The 15418-nt window shown below is 63.4% G+C and overlaps 2 protein-coding genes across 4 annotated transcripts; both read right to left on the reverse strand.

Moving 5' to 3' along the window:
• Positions 1–1618: 1618 nt before the first annotated feature.
• On the reverse strand, positions 1619–4992 carry CPSF4L (cleavage and polyadenylation specific factor 4 like). The gene is made up of 7 exons (XM_030962007.1): positions 4773–4992; positions 4140–4289; positions 3795–3890; positions 3088–3181; positions 2742–2784; positions 2467–2640; positions 1619–2125 (listed from the first exon to the last, which is right to left on the reverse strand). Exons 1-7 carry the CDS (start codon positions 4873–4875, stop codon positions 2057–2059), a joined length of 729 nt encoding a protein of 242 aa, XP_030817867.1. The 5' UTR covers positions 4876–4992; the 3' UTR covers positions 1619–2056.
• Positions 4993–8130: 3138 nt separating this feature from the next.
• On the reverse strand, positions 8131–15024 carry CDC42EP4 (CDC42 effector protein 4). Of its 3 annotated transcripts, none has more exons than XM_030962300.1 (2): positions 14952–15024; positions 8131–9977 (listed from the first exon to the last, which is right to left on the reverse strand). In XM_030962300.1, exon 2 carries the CDS (start codon positions 9873–9875, stop codon positions 8946–8948), a length of 930 nt encoding a protein of 309 aa, XP_030818160.1. In that variant the 5' UTR covers positions 9876–9977; positions 14952–15024; the 3' UTR covers positions 8131–8945. The 3 variants fall into 3 exon arrangements, with proteins under 3 accessions (XP_030818160.1, XP_030818161.1, XP_030818162.1); XM_030962301.1 differs by lacking the exon at positions 14952–15024 and adding an exon at positions 10323–10762; XM_030962302.1 differs by lacking the exon at positions 14952–15024 and adding an exon at positions 10308–10762.
• Between the last annotated feature and the right edge of the window lie 394 nt (positions 15025–15418).

The raw sequence follows: 15418 nt of genomic DNA on the forward strand, positions 1-15418 counted from the left end.
TTCCCTGCCTTCCACTATCCCAGGTGGCTCCAAACCCCATCCAGCCTGGCCTTGGGCATTTCCAGGGATCCAGGGGCAGCCACAGCTGCTCTGGACACCTGTGCCAGGGCCTCACCCCCTTCACAAGGAACAATTCCTTCCCATCCATCATCCCACCAATCCCTGCCCTCTGGCAGTGGGAACAAACAAACAAACCTCCCCAACATTTTGGCTCTGTAAAGTTGCAGGGAAGCCGTGAATTCCCAAGAGCAGCCCCTGATTTATCCCTCTCTCCTTTCTCTCCCAACAGCCTGGGGCAGTTACTGTGCCAAGTACATCCACGTGAAGCAGGGGGGCCCTGCTGGAATCTCCATGCTCCTGGCTGGGTACTGCCTGCTCAGCTATGGCTGGAACTATCAGCACTTCAGTAAGGCTTCCTATTTCAGGAATTTTTCCTTCTGCAACACTTGGAAAGTCTGTTTAGCACCCCTGTTAATTAAAGCTCTGGATCAGTAAGACTTCCTATTTCAGGAATTTTTCCTTTTGCAACACTTGGAAAGTCTGTTTAGCACCCCTGTTAATTAAAGCTCTGGAATAATTGAAATAACTAAATTATTTAAACACTCCCCATTTAATACCAGAGCTCAGAGAGCAGGATTCTCTAGGTGGGCAGAGGAATTTGCTTAATAAAAGTGCTGATAGCAGCTGCTGACTCACAGCTTCTCCCTGGAGAGCACCAGGATTGTCAGGAGCACTTGGCAAAGCCCACACGGGGCAGAGGGAGGAGAAGTTCCACCAGGAGCTGCATTTCCTGGCAGATGACAAGGGCTTTGCTGGCGTTTGGCAGCACAGAAACAGAGAAGCTGCACTTGGGCTGGAGCCCCCAAACAGATCCCTGAGCTTACCCTGGGATTTTTTCCCTCCCTGTTCTTCCAGAGCGGCACCGCTGGAGAAAATACCACTGAAGGAGCTGGAGCAGCAGCCAGGGAACAGCCCCAGCTCCTGGGGAGGCAGCAGAGCAGCAGGAATGCCCAGCAGCAGGGGCCTGGCTGGGGCTGAGGAGGAGCTGCTTTGCAGGTCGGCTTGTGTGGCACAGAGGTGACAGGGACAGCCTGTGCTCACCCCTCCGTGGTCAGGCAGCTTTAATAGTGAAATGAGACAGCTTTAGAGGCACCTGGGAGATCTGTGGGGGCAGGAGAGCTCCTGGAGGCTGCAGAGTCCCAGATCCCTCGCTCGGCACAGGGGACAACACCTTCTCCTGTGCTGTCATTAGAGATTATTTGACAATTCTGCTGTAGCTGAGTGCACTTCAACCCCAAGAACCATTCCCTTTCAATTCAGAGCTGTGCCTGGCCCAGCCCAGTTTGTACTCACCCCTGTACTGGTGGGACTGGCCAGGACCTGTGTGAAGGTGCTGGAGCAGCAGCTCAGACCACAACACCCCAATTCTGGGATAGAAAACTCCATGGGATGAGCTGCTGTGCCCAAAGGGCAAACCCCTGCCTGCAGCAGGCAAACCAGGACACTCAGCAGTGCTAGTTGGAGCCTGCCATTCCCAGACATGTCTGGGAAAGGGTTGCTCATGTTCCAGGCATGAAGAGCAAAAAAAAAAAAAAAAGAGCCAAGAATTAAAAGTCTGAGCTCTTTATTCTGCAGAGTGCAGTAGTGCTGTGACAGAGGTGCTGCACCGAAAACTCTCTCACCAGCAATAAAAACCTGTGTGGATTTTCCTTTCCTGCTTGGGTTGTGATCTCAAACGTGGTGCTTTGTGCCCCCTTCCCAAGGGGTGGGCACATCCCCACCCTCCCTGTGCCAGGATCCTGGCCTGAGCCACTCGTGCACCCCTTCACACCTTGGCAGTGCTGCTGCTGCCCTCAGCCAGCAGTGCCAGGGGAGCAGCCAGCAGTGCCAGGCCCTGATTTCCATTGCTTGCAGTGATTTCTGTGCTGCCTGTGCCAGCTGTGAGCTGTGCTGGGCACACCCTGCTGGCTGTCCTTGCCCAGCAGCTGCTCCGGTGCCGTGTCCATGGTGTGTGCCCTCCTCCTCCTCCTCTCCTGAGCTGTGTGGAACACTGCAGTCACTTTCCCAGCAGCATTCCCAGCTGAGTCCTCCTGCTCTGGCTGGCACAGGGAGTGGCTGATCCTCTCTAGGGGCACAGGGAAGGGGGTTGTGCTGGATCAGCTCCTGCCACATCCCCATGTGTTCCTTTTGACCCCATTTCCAAAGGAATGGGATCATGGAAACAGCACCCCAAGAGTTCCAACTGCACCAAACCTCTGAGCCACAGGGATTTGTTGTTCCCAGGGTTCTCACCACTCAAATCCCTTCCCCTGCTGGTTCCCACCCCAGCTCCAAATGCCACAAGGAAAAGACACATTTCCAGTCAAAGAGGCTGTTTGGCAGCACTCTGAGAATCCCCACGCACCTGCTGCCCCTCATCCTCCCCCCAAGGTGAGACCACTGCTCCCATTGCCCAAAATCTCTCACCTTGGAGCAGGTGCCTCCTTCCAGCAGGCTCTGAGGGCTCTGGGGGCAGCCCCCGGTGTCCCACAGGTGCTGGGTGCCACGTGCAGGTGGCTCCTTGGCTGGCACCTGCTCCCCTCCCCTGTCCTCTGCAGCAGCCAGATCCCTCTGTACCAGCCCCCATGGGCATCCAGCTCCCTGGGGGAAAGAGGGCAGAGGGGCAGTTGGCATCTGCTGCCCCACAGGAGCTGGGGGCAGCTGGGGTAGCACCCCCGTGGGCACAGGGACAGCAGCTTCACCTTGGATGGGTCTGTGCTGCTCGGCATCAGCCCGGCCTTGAGGCTGGAGGGGACACAGAGGACAGGCAGTTACTCCTTGGGGTGTCCCCAGACCCTCCTGGGGCTCCCCCAGCACGTCAGGGGCACCTCCATGGGCACCAGGGCTGTCCCCAGACCCTCCCGAGGCTCCCCCAGCCCCTCAGAGCTGTCCCCTGCCCACCCAGCTGTGAGCAGCACAGCTCAGCTGTGGAGTTTTGTTCATTCAGACCCTTTGTGTCCTTGTCCCTGACCCTGCAAGGGCCACGGCCACCTCAGAGAGGGGATTGTACCCCCCCCAAACCACATTCCAAGCCCCCCCAGTACGTACTGCACGAATTTGCACTTGGGTCCCTCGGGGCAGAAGCCCACCAGGTAGTTGGCACACATCACCCTCCTCGTGTGCTTGTACTTGCACAGGGGACCTGCCGGGCAGAGGGGACACTCACAGGGACATGGGATTGTGAGAGCTCTGCTTTCCCTGCAGCCCCGAGCCCAAATCCAGCCCCTCGGGTCGTGGGCACCAGCTCCATCCTCACTGGGCACCCCCTGCCCTGCCCCATCCCCGCTGGGCACCCCCTGCCCACCCTGCCCTGTAGCCATGATATTTTCTGAAAAATCCTCTCCTTAGGATTTTTCCTCCTGAGAAGCAGAGAGGCCTCAGGAACAAAACGTAAACAATGATTATCTGCTGCTGTGGAATGCAACAGGTGCATCTGGGATTGGTCTCATGTGGTTGTTTCTAATTAATGGCCAATCACAGTCTGCTGGCTTGGATTCTCTGTCTGAAACACAAGCCTTTGTTATTCATTCTTTCTTTTTCTATTCTCAGCCAGCCTTCTGATGAAATCCTTTCTTCTATTCTTTTAGTATAGTTTTAATGTAATATATATCATAAAATAATAAATCAAGCCTTCTGGAACACAGAGTCAGATCCTCGTCTCTTCCCTCATCCTGAGACCCCTGTGAACACGGTCACACTGCCCCATCCCCGCTGGGCACCCCCTGCCCCCCCAGCCCTGCCCTGTCCCAGCTCACCGTGCCAGCAGAAGCCTCGGTCGTACCAGGGACAGCCCCCGGTGCTGGCGGTGTCACCCCCGTGCAGGAAGGGACAGTCCTTGGTGCTGCACTCCCCTGCGGGAACAAGGCGTGCGACATTCGGCACAATGCAGAGGGAATCCCGCCAGCATGAGAGGAATTGGGGTGCCCTGGGAGCAGCCAGGTTTGCCTGGGATGGGGCACGGGGACAGTGACCCTGGCTGCGTGACAGCGGCACTTCTTCCCGCAGGCAGGAGGTGGCATCAGCCGCTCGCTCCGGGCCAGCCCCGAGGGGTGGGAGAGGGCTGGGAAGGGGCTCCCTGGGATGCCCAGCCCCGCACCTACCGAACTTGGAGTAGAAATAGCACTCGGGCATCCGGGTGGCATCGTAGTCGTGCAGGAAGTCGCAGCCGTCGCCCCTCTTGCAGAGCCCTCGCAGCCAATGCTTGCACACGGCGGGCTTGGCCCCGCCGGGCCGGGGGTGGGCCTGGGCATCTGGGACAGCTCTATCACTGCCAGCCTGCCCCCAGTGTCCCTGCTCACCTGGGACAGCTCTGTCACTGCCAGCCTGGCCCCAGTGTCCCAGCACACCTGGGACAGCCCTGTCCCTGCCAGCCTGTCCCCAGTGTCCCTGCTCACCTGGGACAGCCCTGGCACTGCCAGCCTGCCCCCAGTGTCCCTGCTCACCTGGGACAGCCCTGTCCCTGCCAGCCTGCCCCCAGTGTCCCAGCCCCACCTGCATCCACAGCCCCGGGGTGGGGAGGGCTTCACCTGCTACCCCCAGTGCTGTCCCCACAGGGACATTGGGGACCCTGGCAGCTCCCCAACAGCTTTGCCAGCTGCACCCCTGAGCCAGCAATGCCCAGAGCCAGGACAAAAACCACCCAGGTTTTGCAGGAGGGCAGAAAGAGGAGAACCCCAAAAGGTCCCACAGCCCCAGCACCCTCCAAACATGCCACAGCCCTGTCCCAAACTTACTGTCCACCCCCGGGAAGGGCAGGGGCTGAGCTCTGAGCTCCTCCACATCAGCCTCCGAGTCAAAGCTGATCTTCTCCACGCCAGCCACCAGCTCCTGCATCATCCCTGCTGTGGGAAGAGCCCAGCAGGGGAAGAGACAAGGGAAGAGGCAGGGGCAGCCCCCAAGGAAAACACAGCTCTCCAAAGGGAGCAGCACGCCCTGGAGGTCCCTGCAGCCACCCTGGGCCCCAGCAAAACCCTCCTCTTCCTCCTCCTCCTCCCCAGGCAGAGCAGAACCAGCCCCAGCCGCCCTGGAGTGCTGCATTTAGAGGGGGGAGCTGCCCACATCTGATCCCAATTTGCAGCCCTGATTGCCTGGTGCCGCAGCTGGGGAGCTCAGCCCCCGGCCCCAGGCAGCCCCTCTGAGCCTCCCCACTCCCACATCTGCTTCTCCTCCAGGAAAGGGGCTGGGGCTGGCTGGGAGCCGCGTTAACCCCTCGCTTTGAGGCCTTGCATGGAGACAAACATGGGCAGAGTGCTGGGATGGGGCGTTCCCAGCAGCACGGGGTGGGTGCTGGCTGTGCTTTGCTGGGCTCTGGGCACAGCAGCACCAGCCCTGCCCTGCTCTCCAGGGCTTGGCAAGACAGACCCACAGCCCTGGGCTCCTGGAAGGGGCCACGATTGTGAATCAAATGCATCTGACTCCATCATCAGAAGGCTGATTAATTACTTTATTATACTATACTATGTACATAGTATCTAAACTGAATCTGCCATGCACTCACTCTTGCTCACAGCTGCTCACACTGCACTCATCTCTGATTCTCTCTCTCTGTCCCAGGACAGTCTGACACACACCTGGCCAAGGGAATAAAACATCCTCACCTTGGGTAAGCAATCTCCACATTGCATTCTACTTTAGCACAACACAGACACTGCAAGCAAGATAAGAATTGTGTTTTCCTTCTTCTCTGCTTATCTCACAGCTCCTCTCTGTTCAGAGGGCGTGTGAATACCACAGGCCACACCTTGCACCCCAATAAATCATGGAATGGTTCCTCGTGGAACGCTCCTCAGAGCCCTCCTTGTTCCATCCTCAGGCAGGGACACCTCCATCCCTGAGTGCACTTGAACCCCAAGAACCATTCCCTTTCAATTCAGAGCTGTGCCTGGCCCAGCCCAGTTTGTTCTCACCCGCTGTACTGGTGGGACTGGCCAGGACCTGTGTGAAGGTGCTGGAGCAGCAGCTCAGACCACAACACCCCAATTCTGGGATAGAAAACTCCATGGGATGAGCTGCTGTGCCCAAAGGGCAAACCCTTTGCCATGAAAGTTTTGGGGCTTTCACGAGTGCCAGGCTCCAGTGGCACATTCTGGGCACGACCAGGGCTCTGTGGGTTTCCTGGAGCCCGCCTGGAGCAGGATTTATCCCTGGATTTATCCCAAAGCTCCATCCCTGCTCAGCGCCCGGGGCTGCCACGGCCCGTGGAGCCCTGCTCCCATTCTGTCACTTGCCATCAGAGCACTGGAGCAGCACTGTCACACTCTGCCCGTGGGTGCTGCAGGGTGCTGGGCACCCACTGCCCACCCTGCAGCCGTGTGGGACACCCTGGTGCCACCCCGGGGGTGTGACCGTGTTCACAGGGGTCCGAGGATGAGGGAAGAGACGAGGATCTGACTCCATGTTTCAGAAGGCTGATTTATTATTTTATGATATATATTATATTAAAACTATACTAAAGGAATAGAAGAAAAGGTTTCATCAGAAGGCTGGCTAAGAATAGAAAAAGAAGGAATGATAACAAAGGCTTGTGGCTTGGACAGAGAGTCCGAGCCAGCTGGACTGTGATTGGCCATTAATTAGAAACAACCACATGAGACCAATCACAGATGCACCTGTTGCATTCCACAGCAGCAGATAACCATTGTTTACATTTTGTTCCTGAGGCTTTTCAGCTTCTCAGGAGGAAAAATCCTAAGGAAAGGATTTTTCATAAAAGGTGTCTGCGACATGGGCGTGTGACAAATGGCACTGTGCCCATCCCGGGGGTGTGACAAATGGCACTGTGCCCATCCCGGGGGTGTGACAGATGTCACCGTGCCCACCCCGGGGGCTTTGGGGAGGCTGGGGGTGCAGCCTGGCTGTCGGTGCTGCCGGCCACTGGCAGTGCCGGTGTCACTCCCCGCCAGCCCAGCACACGTGGCACTGTCGCTGTCCCCGCTCCGTGCGCTGTCCCCGTGTCCCGGCCGTGCTCACGCTCAGCAGCCCCGCTCGCACTTTCTGCCCCATCAGCTCGCGGCACCGCGGCGCTGCCGAGCCCCGGCCTGGAGCCGACAGGCGTCACAAAGATCAGGGCGGCCGAGTGACAGCGGCAGGCGGCCCGTGAAGTGTCACCCCAGGGCTGCTCCCCACCCCAGAGCCCCGGGGAGCACAGCCCAGCCCAGGGACCAAACCTCGCCGCTTTGTGCCACAGCACCCCTAAGGGACAAGAGGGGTGACCCCCCAGGTGACAGTGACCGGGGTCATTGGCTCAGGGGGTGGGACATGGGACCCTGGCACAGTGACCAGGGCAGAGGCAGCCTGCTGAGCTCAGAGCCGCCAGCTGCAGCTGCTGTTGTTCTCCCTGCCCCGGACAATGGCCCAATGTCCCCTGGCCAGGGTGACAGGACAGGACCCCATTGTGTCCCCACAGCGTTTGCCCGCTCCCCTGGCTTCTCCAGGGAGATCCGTTTGGGCGGACAGGGGCATCCAGCCCCTCCCAGAGCTGGGAGATGTTTGGGGGCACAAATCATTCCCTGTCTCCAGTGAGGAGGATGGTGCTCAGGGAAAGGCTGTGGGGCCATTCCTGGCACTTTGCCCCCTCTCAGCCCAGCTCCATCCAAGGGGCTGGAGGGGGAGGTCGCTCCCAGCACTGGCAGAGCCCCATTTCCCCAGCGGCTGAGCTGTGGGATCACAGTGACTCCTGCTCGCTCTGCTGGGATCATCCAGGGCCAGGGCAGCCCCACAGGGCCAGGAAGCCCCAGCAGGGCACCCCCTGGCCCCCAGCCCGTGGGAGCAGGGACAGCCAGTCCTGCCCCCCCAGCACCGTGCCCTCCTCCCCGGCTGCAGGGAGCAGGGCTGCGGGAAGACAGGGCAGCGCTGGCAGAGCCAGCCCTTGGCAGGAGCTGCCTGGCCCGAGGGGCCCAGCCCTGAGCCAGATCCGGCCAGCGGGGGCTCTGCTGCTTCCTCAGGACACGGGCACAGAAAGCTCGGCCCCGGCAGGTGCCCACGCTGTGGCCAGGGATGGGCAGGGCGGTGGCGGCAGCACAGGGACACTGCTCCTGCTTGGGCAGCAGGTCCCCCCCGGAATGTCGCCCCTGAGGAACTCAGGCCACTGCAGTCACTACCATTTCCTTTTATTCCTTGCATTTGTACAGACACGGTATAAAAGCTCCTGTTCCAGCCGCCTGCTCCCGCCGCTGCCCGGCCCCACCGGGATCCCGGTGCCTTCCAGGAGCTCCTCCCACAGGGGACAGACCCACACTTCCATCAGCGTCCCTGGAGCTGGCTGGGAGCATCCCTGTGAGCCCCAGGCTGGTTGGAGAGTCAAGCATCTGGGATGGAACCATCCATCCATCCATCCATCCATCCGAGGGATGGGGAGCGAGCGCCTGCCACGGCACTGGGAGACTCTTGGTCTGCAGAAAACAGTTCTTCTGTCCCCAAAAAACCCAGGAAGCTGGAGCTGCCCATAGTCCCAGGCCACCTCTGAGGTCCAGAGCCAAGTTGTTCCTCACGGGAAATGTTCCCTCAGTTAAAACCAAAAGAGAGTAGAGAAAGGTAAGTACAAATCAGAAAACAGTAAAAACTGTACGGTGGAAAATATATACATATTACTAAAAGGGCTAAAACTCCAAAGGCTGTCTTGTTGGATGCTAAATCGCCTTACACGGGCAGGGGGGCAGGAGAAAGGAGCTAATATCCAAAGTCCAACAGAAAGAACCGAAATCGAGTCTGCTTCCCCCTCCCAGGAAGTGCTGGAGCTGCCTGGGGCTGTCAGGAGCGGCCCAGCCCCGGGAGCAGAGCTCTGTCCTGCCGCAGCACACGGAGCGAACGAGGCAGGAGCCGAGTCCTCCCCTGTGCCATCTCTTGGGCTGTCCAGCCCTGTGTCCAAGCAAGCTCGGTGAGAACCAGACCCTGGGCTCGGCCCTCCTCTATACCCGGATCTCATCGTCATCCTCGTCGGCGAACGAGAACTCCTTGTCGGGGCGTTTCAGGGCCGCTCCCCGCTGGCTCGGCGGCCTGGGGACAGGGCTGCGCTCCGAGGGGCAGCTGGACACCGGGCTGCTGTCCCTGGGGCTGCGGCCACCGGCGCCACGGGCCGGGCTCTGGCTCGGCGGGGCCGCCAGCGGGGAGCCAGGCGGGGCAGGCTCCCCTTCCTCCTCCTCCTCCTCCTCGCGGCTCTCCTCCGCCTCCGCATCTTCATCCTGCTCCCACTGATCCTTATCCATGATGCTCAGCACGTCACCGAGCATGGAGGGCCCCAGGTCGATGTGGAAGGACATGATGGACTCGGCGTGCTTCAAGCCCGCGCCGCCCTTGGCCAGCCCCACGGGCAGGTCCGTGATGTCGCCGAAGTCGCGTTCGTCCAGGCCGGGGCTCAGCGGCCCCGCGGCCGCCCCGTTGGGGCGCTGCTGCTCCTCGGGGCTCCCCTCCTCGGGCAGCTTCTTCACGGGGCTGGACGAGAGGCTCTTGGGCAGCTGCCCCGCGCTCCTGTCCACGTCCTTCTCGTTGAGCTGGGGCAGGGACACGGCGTTCTTGACGAAGAGCGCCGAGTCGCGCAGCGAGCCCAGCATGTCCCGCCGGTCGCCGCGCGTCACCGACTGCGAGCGCTTGCTGCTGCGGAAGCGCCGGGACAGCAGGCCCGGCTTGGAGGCTCCCGGCTCCTCTCCCGCCTCCGGCACCGGCTCCCCGGCCTTGCTGGTGAGGAAGGAGGTGTCCCCGAAGGCGTCCCCGGCGCGCCCCACGTGCATGGTGTGGCGGAAGTCCCCCAGGGGAGCGCTGATCATCTCAGCCGTCAGGTCGGCGCGCGAGCGGCGCTTGGAGTGCGCCGAGTTGGACACGAGCTGCTTGAGGATGGGCATGGTGGCGCCCAGGGGAGGCTGTGCCACACTGGGTCCTGTGTCCGGTGCTCACAGGTGGGGCTGCGCAGCTGGGATGCCACTGGTGTCACCGACGGGTCACTCCTAGGGGAGAGGAGGGAGGGACATGGTCAGGCTTCGAGGATCCCACCAAGCTGCAAAATGGGACGCTGTGCCCACCAGCTGCTTGGTTCTCCCGGGAATTGGCTCCATGCAGGGCATCACTTCACATGGGACACATCCTCAGACGCCCAGACCCACCCCTGGAGCAGAGAGACCCCCAGGAGATCCCACCAAGCTGCAAAATGGGACCCTGTGCCCACCAGCTGCTTGGCTCTCCCAGGAATTGGCTCCATGCAATCACTCCACAAAGGACACATCCTCAGACCCCTCTGAGCTCCCCACACCCCCAGAACCACCCCGGAGCAGAGAGACCTTCAGGAAAAGGACCTGGGCACAGAAATCCCTCAGAATGATCCCTGACTCTGTGCCCCACATGAATGGGCACCACGGGCACCCTCTGCCCCTCCCCGTGCAGCCCCAGCCTCCCGAGCAAGGCACGGCAGCTCCAGCCTCTGCGAGCAGCACGCTGAGAAGATGCCTGGGATTTTTTTTTTTCTAATTGGAAGAGAGCGGGGAGGAGCAGACGCCAGGAGGAATTGGAAACAGACGGCAGGAAGTGTGTGAGGAGGGCGTAGAGCCCCCGGGAGGCACCGCCAGCCGAGCAGGGGGACGGGGGGACCACGATGGGGACCCCTTCACGCTCGGCAGCATGGGGACATGGGGACACTGCTCTGCTGCCGCCCTGGAGCCCCCCAAAGCCCTCGGAGCTGAGCCCATGTGTGACCATCCCCACCCTCCCCAGCGGTCTCGTGCTCACCGCTGTGACTCAGAGGTGACAGAAATGACGAGGGCTCTGCCCGACCGCAATGGCAACGGGCACAACCGGGCACGTTCCTCCTTCCCTCGGCCGCCCCGGGGCCACCAGCCCAGCCGTCCAGCCCAAGGAGGGGACAAGGCCAGCGAGCGTGCGGCCGCACCCCGTGGCGCCAGGCAGCCCCAGGTGGTCCCGGCAGAGGCAGCCGGGGAGGAAGGGCCCGTGGCCGCCCTCTTCCTCCCTCCGGGCACCGCCGGCGACACCGCGCCCCGTGACACGCCCGGGGAAGGGACACGGACGTGTGGCTTCGCAAGGAGCCGTGGGACGGGGCCACGTCCCCGCCGGGGCCCGCCCGGCCCCGGGGCACAGCGGGCAGCGATGGCCCCAGCACAGCCCGGTCCTGCCCGGCCGGACACCGCCACCGGGAGCCACAGCACCCACCCAGGGGTGCCAGCAGGACATGGGGACACCTCCACCCCCTCCTGTACCCAGAGCCAGGCTGTGACACCCCGCTGTCCCCCAGAGGAGCGGCCGCAGCACGGGCAGGGCAGGACGGACTCTGGCCCCACGCTGGGGCAAAGTCCCCTGCCCAACCCTCCCGCGCCTGGCTCCGGGATGGGCCTGGCCAGGGCAGGAGTGCCCCGTGGCATGGCACTGGTGGCACATGGTCTCATTCCCTGAGCAGCCCAGGGAGGCACAGCCTGAGCCCCCAGGGGGATGATGGCACATGGGGAGCCCCCAGTTCACCCCCAGCAGCAGGAGAAGCCACCCAGCAGCCACACCGCCTTCCCTGCACCTCAAACCAGGAGCCAGGGGAATTCCTTCCCCCTCAGCCCATCCCAGCAGAGAGGAGCAGCTCTCTGGGCCCCGCTGCCTCTCTGGGATCTCCCTCACACGTGTGCATGGCACGAACGCTTTCCCCTTCCAAGGTCTCCTTCCAGGCCAGCATTCCTGCAGCCTCTGCTTTCCCATTAAACAAACACTCCCGGCGAGCTCCCCAGCTGGGCCAGGCAACCGTGCTGCTGATTTAGGCCATCTGGGGACTGTCCCTGCCTTGTATTTAGATTTCGGGGCCAAGTTCAGCATTTGTGAGATACTTTGCGAAGGGGCCACCGGGAGGTTGGAGCGGTCCCAGCCGGGCCAGCAGCGCTCCATCACCCTCACAGCCTCCCCAGCAGCAGCATGGCCCCCTCCCCTAAACGCTCCAGCCTTCACAGCAGCCAAAATCTCCCCCATCCCTCGATGTTTTGCTCCCAGCTCGCCCCGAGAGGCGATGGCAGCACAGATGGACAGTGCTGCCCACACAGCCCGGCCTGGGGAGCTGGACACAGAGCCCTTTTCTCCTCCTGTCGCTCGGGGAGAGCAGATCCTGTGACATTCCCGCTGCTGCTGGTGCTTTCACAAAGGAAACCAGGCCAGGGAGGCATCGCTGCCTTTCCAGCCACCTACCAGGGGAAGCTGCTGGTAACCCGAGAGACCTCGCAGGCACCTGGCAGCGCTGCCCAGAGCACAGCCAAGCCCCAGCAGGGCTTTGGGGCAAGGGGAGGGGACAGGACCTGCACACACGGCTCGAGGACAAGAGGGATAACTGGTACTGACAGCCCTGTGCTGCCTCCCACCTGCCCTGCGAGCCCTGTGGGATCAGGGGCTCTGGGGAGTGAGAACCTGAGGCGCCCAGGGACACAACTGTCCCTGTAAATGACTGTCTGCTTGTAGGACAGCGCAGAACTGGGACAGCCCTGGCCAGGCCCACGTGCCCTGATGGTGCAGGCTTCCCACGAGACCCCCCCCCTCCTCCATCCTCTCCATCTCATCCTGCCCTGCATCAGTCACCCGTGGGGACCGGAGTGAAAGTGGCTCACAGAAGGAGGCCAGTGAGTGAGTGCACACAGGAGAAACGCCAAGCCCAGCCACATTCCCATGCATCCTGCCCCCAGCTCTTTCCGCTCACAGGCTGGGAAAGCCGAGCTGGGAAAGCCGAGCTGGGAAAGCCTCCTGGCCGGCCCAGCCGGCTCCAAACGAGCTCCCCAGCTTCCCCATGCAGAGCCCCCCGGGCAGCACCCCGAGATCAGAGGGTGCTCTCCCCGCCCTGCCAGCGCTGGGGCAGGGGCTGTGCTGGACCGGTCGGGTCCCCCACACTGCCCAGGGCCAGGGAGAACCCCACACACGGGACAGGGAGGCCACCCCGCCCGCTCAGCCCCGCTCTGGGGCGCGCTGCCCCTCGGGGATCCTTTGATCCTTTGATGTTGGAGCCGGGCAGACGGCAGCCGGAGACAGGGCACGGCTCACACCCCGCCACCGCCGGCCCAGGAGGGGACACAGCCGCTGTCACACCCTCGGTTCGGCTCCCCAGCGACTCTGCCCAGGGCCCGGGGGCAGGCGGTGCTGGCGGTGACCGCCCCCGCCCCGGCGCGGGGACAGGTCTGGTCCTGTCCCTGGCACCGGGACGCCGCTGCAGCAACCCCGGGATGCACCGAGCGGCCTCTGGAAGTGGAAAAAGCGCTGGCAGCGAGCTCCAGAGCCGGGGATGGAGAGATGGCACCCGGGGAGGGAGGAGAAGCTTGGCTCCCACCGGGGCTCTCGGCACACGGATCAGCACCAGGCTGGGAACTCACGGCCGGTGCCAAAAGCAGAGAAGCGCTCCCGGAGGGGACTGCCAAGAGCCAGGAGGTAGCCAGAGTTCAGCGAGGAACCGCTGGCAGGACACGCCAGAACACGCATAGGGCCATAAATCCTCCAACTCCGGGGCCACGAACCAGCCCGCGGCTCTGCAGGGCCAGGAGGGGACTTTTCCGGGGGGGGAAAGGTTATCTACCGGCTCTGTCTCTCTGCAACAGGGTCTGCCACAGGATACCGGGGCCGAACAGACCTCCCGACCCGCGCCGGGCTCCGGATTCCTGCGGTTTCGCTGGGCTGGACGGGAAGTTAGCAGGCAGACATCCCACGGCTCCCTACCTGCCGGGGGCCCGCAGCCCGGCTCGGGGGGCCCTGCGCGGCTCTTCCTGCTCGGGACAAAACGCAGCGAACAAAGGCAGCGAGCGGCACGGTCAGCACAACGCCGGCGGCGGCGGGGCTGGCGATGGGGGCCGGGGATGGAGCCCCGCGGCCGCTCACGGAGCCGGGGATCGGGGATCGGACCAGGCTCGCTCTGCACCCCCAAACACGCTGAGCCTCCTCGGTGCTAAAGCTCAGCTGGAGTCGCTCCACGGTTTCCGAGGGAGCTGCGTCCAAAACAGATTTGTTTACTGCGTGCCCAGGCTGGGGAACGAGCCCTGTCCTGGCTGCAGAGATGGCACGCTGTGCCTCAGTTTCCCCCCAGAGCCCGTTAACGATCCCTTTAGAACAGCTCCCCTGCTCTATAGATCCCAACTCCCTTTGGAACAGGCTCCCTGATCCATAGATTCGGCGCTTGGAAACATCCATACTGCACACTGCTGCTGCTGCTGCCAAAGCGGGGTCAAACCGGGGCGGCGTGGGCCGAGTCCAGCGCCCCGCGAGCGCTCGCTGCCCACGGCCCCGCGGTTCTGCGGGCACCGGAGCGGCTCTGGGAGCCAGCCCCGTGCCCAGCGCCGGTAGAACCGGGCACTGCCTCTCTCCGGGCACCCGGGGCAGCGGCGTGTGCCGCCCAGGGACGGGCGGCAGGGCGGAGGGCAGGCTGCGGTCAGCCGGGACCCCTGTCCGGGAGCACCGGGGAATGAGCGGGACGGGGATTTCGGCGGCTCTGACTCAGCACCCGCCGGCGCCCAGCCCCGGGTGCCGCTGGACCCGCTCCAGCCGCCGAGGATCCACCTTCCCGACACGGGCCGCGGGCAGCCACCGCCCCGCTCCGGCCGCCGCCAGCCCCGCGCGGGGCTCGGCGGAGCGAACGGGCGCCGATGGCCGGTGGGGCGGGGTGCGCTGAGCCGGGCCGGTGCCCCGCGCTGGGCAAACAGCGCTCCGCATCCTGTTAACCCCTTCACCCACCCGCGCCGCGCTCCGGCCCCACGGCCCGGCGGGGAATGAGGTCCCGGCCGCCCCTCTGCCCGGTACCGGAGCGCGGCAGCACCGGGGACCCCGCCCGCCCGCCGGACAATAGCCGAGCTGAGCGCGCCGGGATCCCGCCACGCCGGGACGAGCCGGGCCGGGCCGGACCTGGCCAAGCGGGGCCGAGTCAAGCCGGGCCACCGCGACCCCCGGAGCCCCCGGTGTGTCCCCTCCCGTACCTGCTCGCCCGGGCCCCGCCACCGCCGCCGCCGCCGGTCCATGGCCGCGCCGCGCCGGAACGGAGCGCCCCCCCTCCCCCGGCGATGACATCATCGCCCCGCCCGGACCAATGGCACAGCGCCACATCACGGGGCGGTCCCACGCCCTCCATTCAAACCCGAGTGGGGCGGGGGGGGCGGAACCCTGAGCCCCGCCCGGGGCGTCCCGGGGCGGGGGGACCGGGACCGGGACCGGGACCGGGACCGGGACCGGGACCGGGACCGGGACCGGAGAGGGGTCAGGAGTGGGGGCTCGGCACCCCCGGGGGATGGAGGGCACAGGTCCCTCCCCGCCGGGGGTCACGAGTGGGATCCCAGAGGCAAAGAGCGGAGCTGGCCGCACCCCTGGCAGAGCGGCGGGGTTGAGGTGCTGCTGGGTGACCGGCTCTAATTAATTACGGGGAATTAAGAACCGCGCTGAGATGCCA

Source organism: Camarhynchus parvulus, chromosome 18 (genome assembly GCF_901933205.1).
Source record: "Camarhynchus parvulus chromosome 18, STF_HiC, whole genome shotgun sequence".
NCBI lineage: Eukaryota > Metazoa > Chordata > Aves > Passeriformes > Thraupidae > Camarhynchus > Camarhynchus parvulus.

Coding starts and splice junctions, on each gene's coding strand:
- CDC42EP4 (XM_030962300.1), bottom strand. CDS start 9,875: ATGCCCATCCTCAAGCAGCTCGTGTCCAACTCGGCGCACTCCAAGCGC.
- CPSF4L (XM_030962007.1), bottom strand. CDS start 4,875: ATGATGCAGGAGCTGGTGGCTGGCGTGGAGAAGATCAGCTTTGACTCG. Junction 3,891..4,139: donor CTATTTCTACTCCAAGTTCG/GTAGGTGCGGGG, acceptor TTGTTCCCGCAG/GGGAGTGCAGCACCAAGGAC. Junction 2,641..2,741: donor GCAGCACAGACCCATCCAAG/GTGAAGCTGCTG, acceptor TCTTTCCCCCAG/GGAGCTGGATGCCCATGGGG.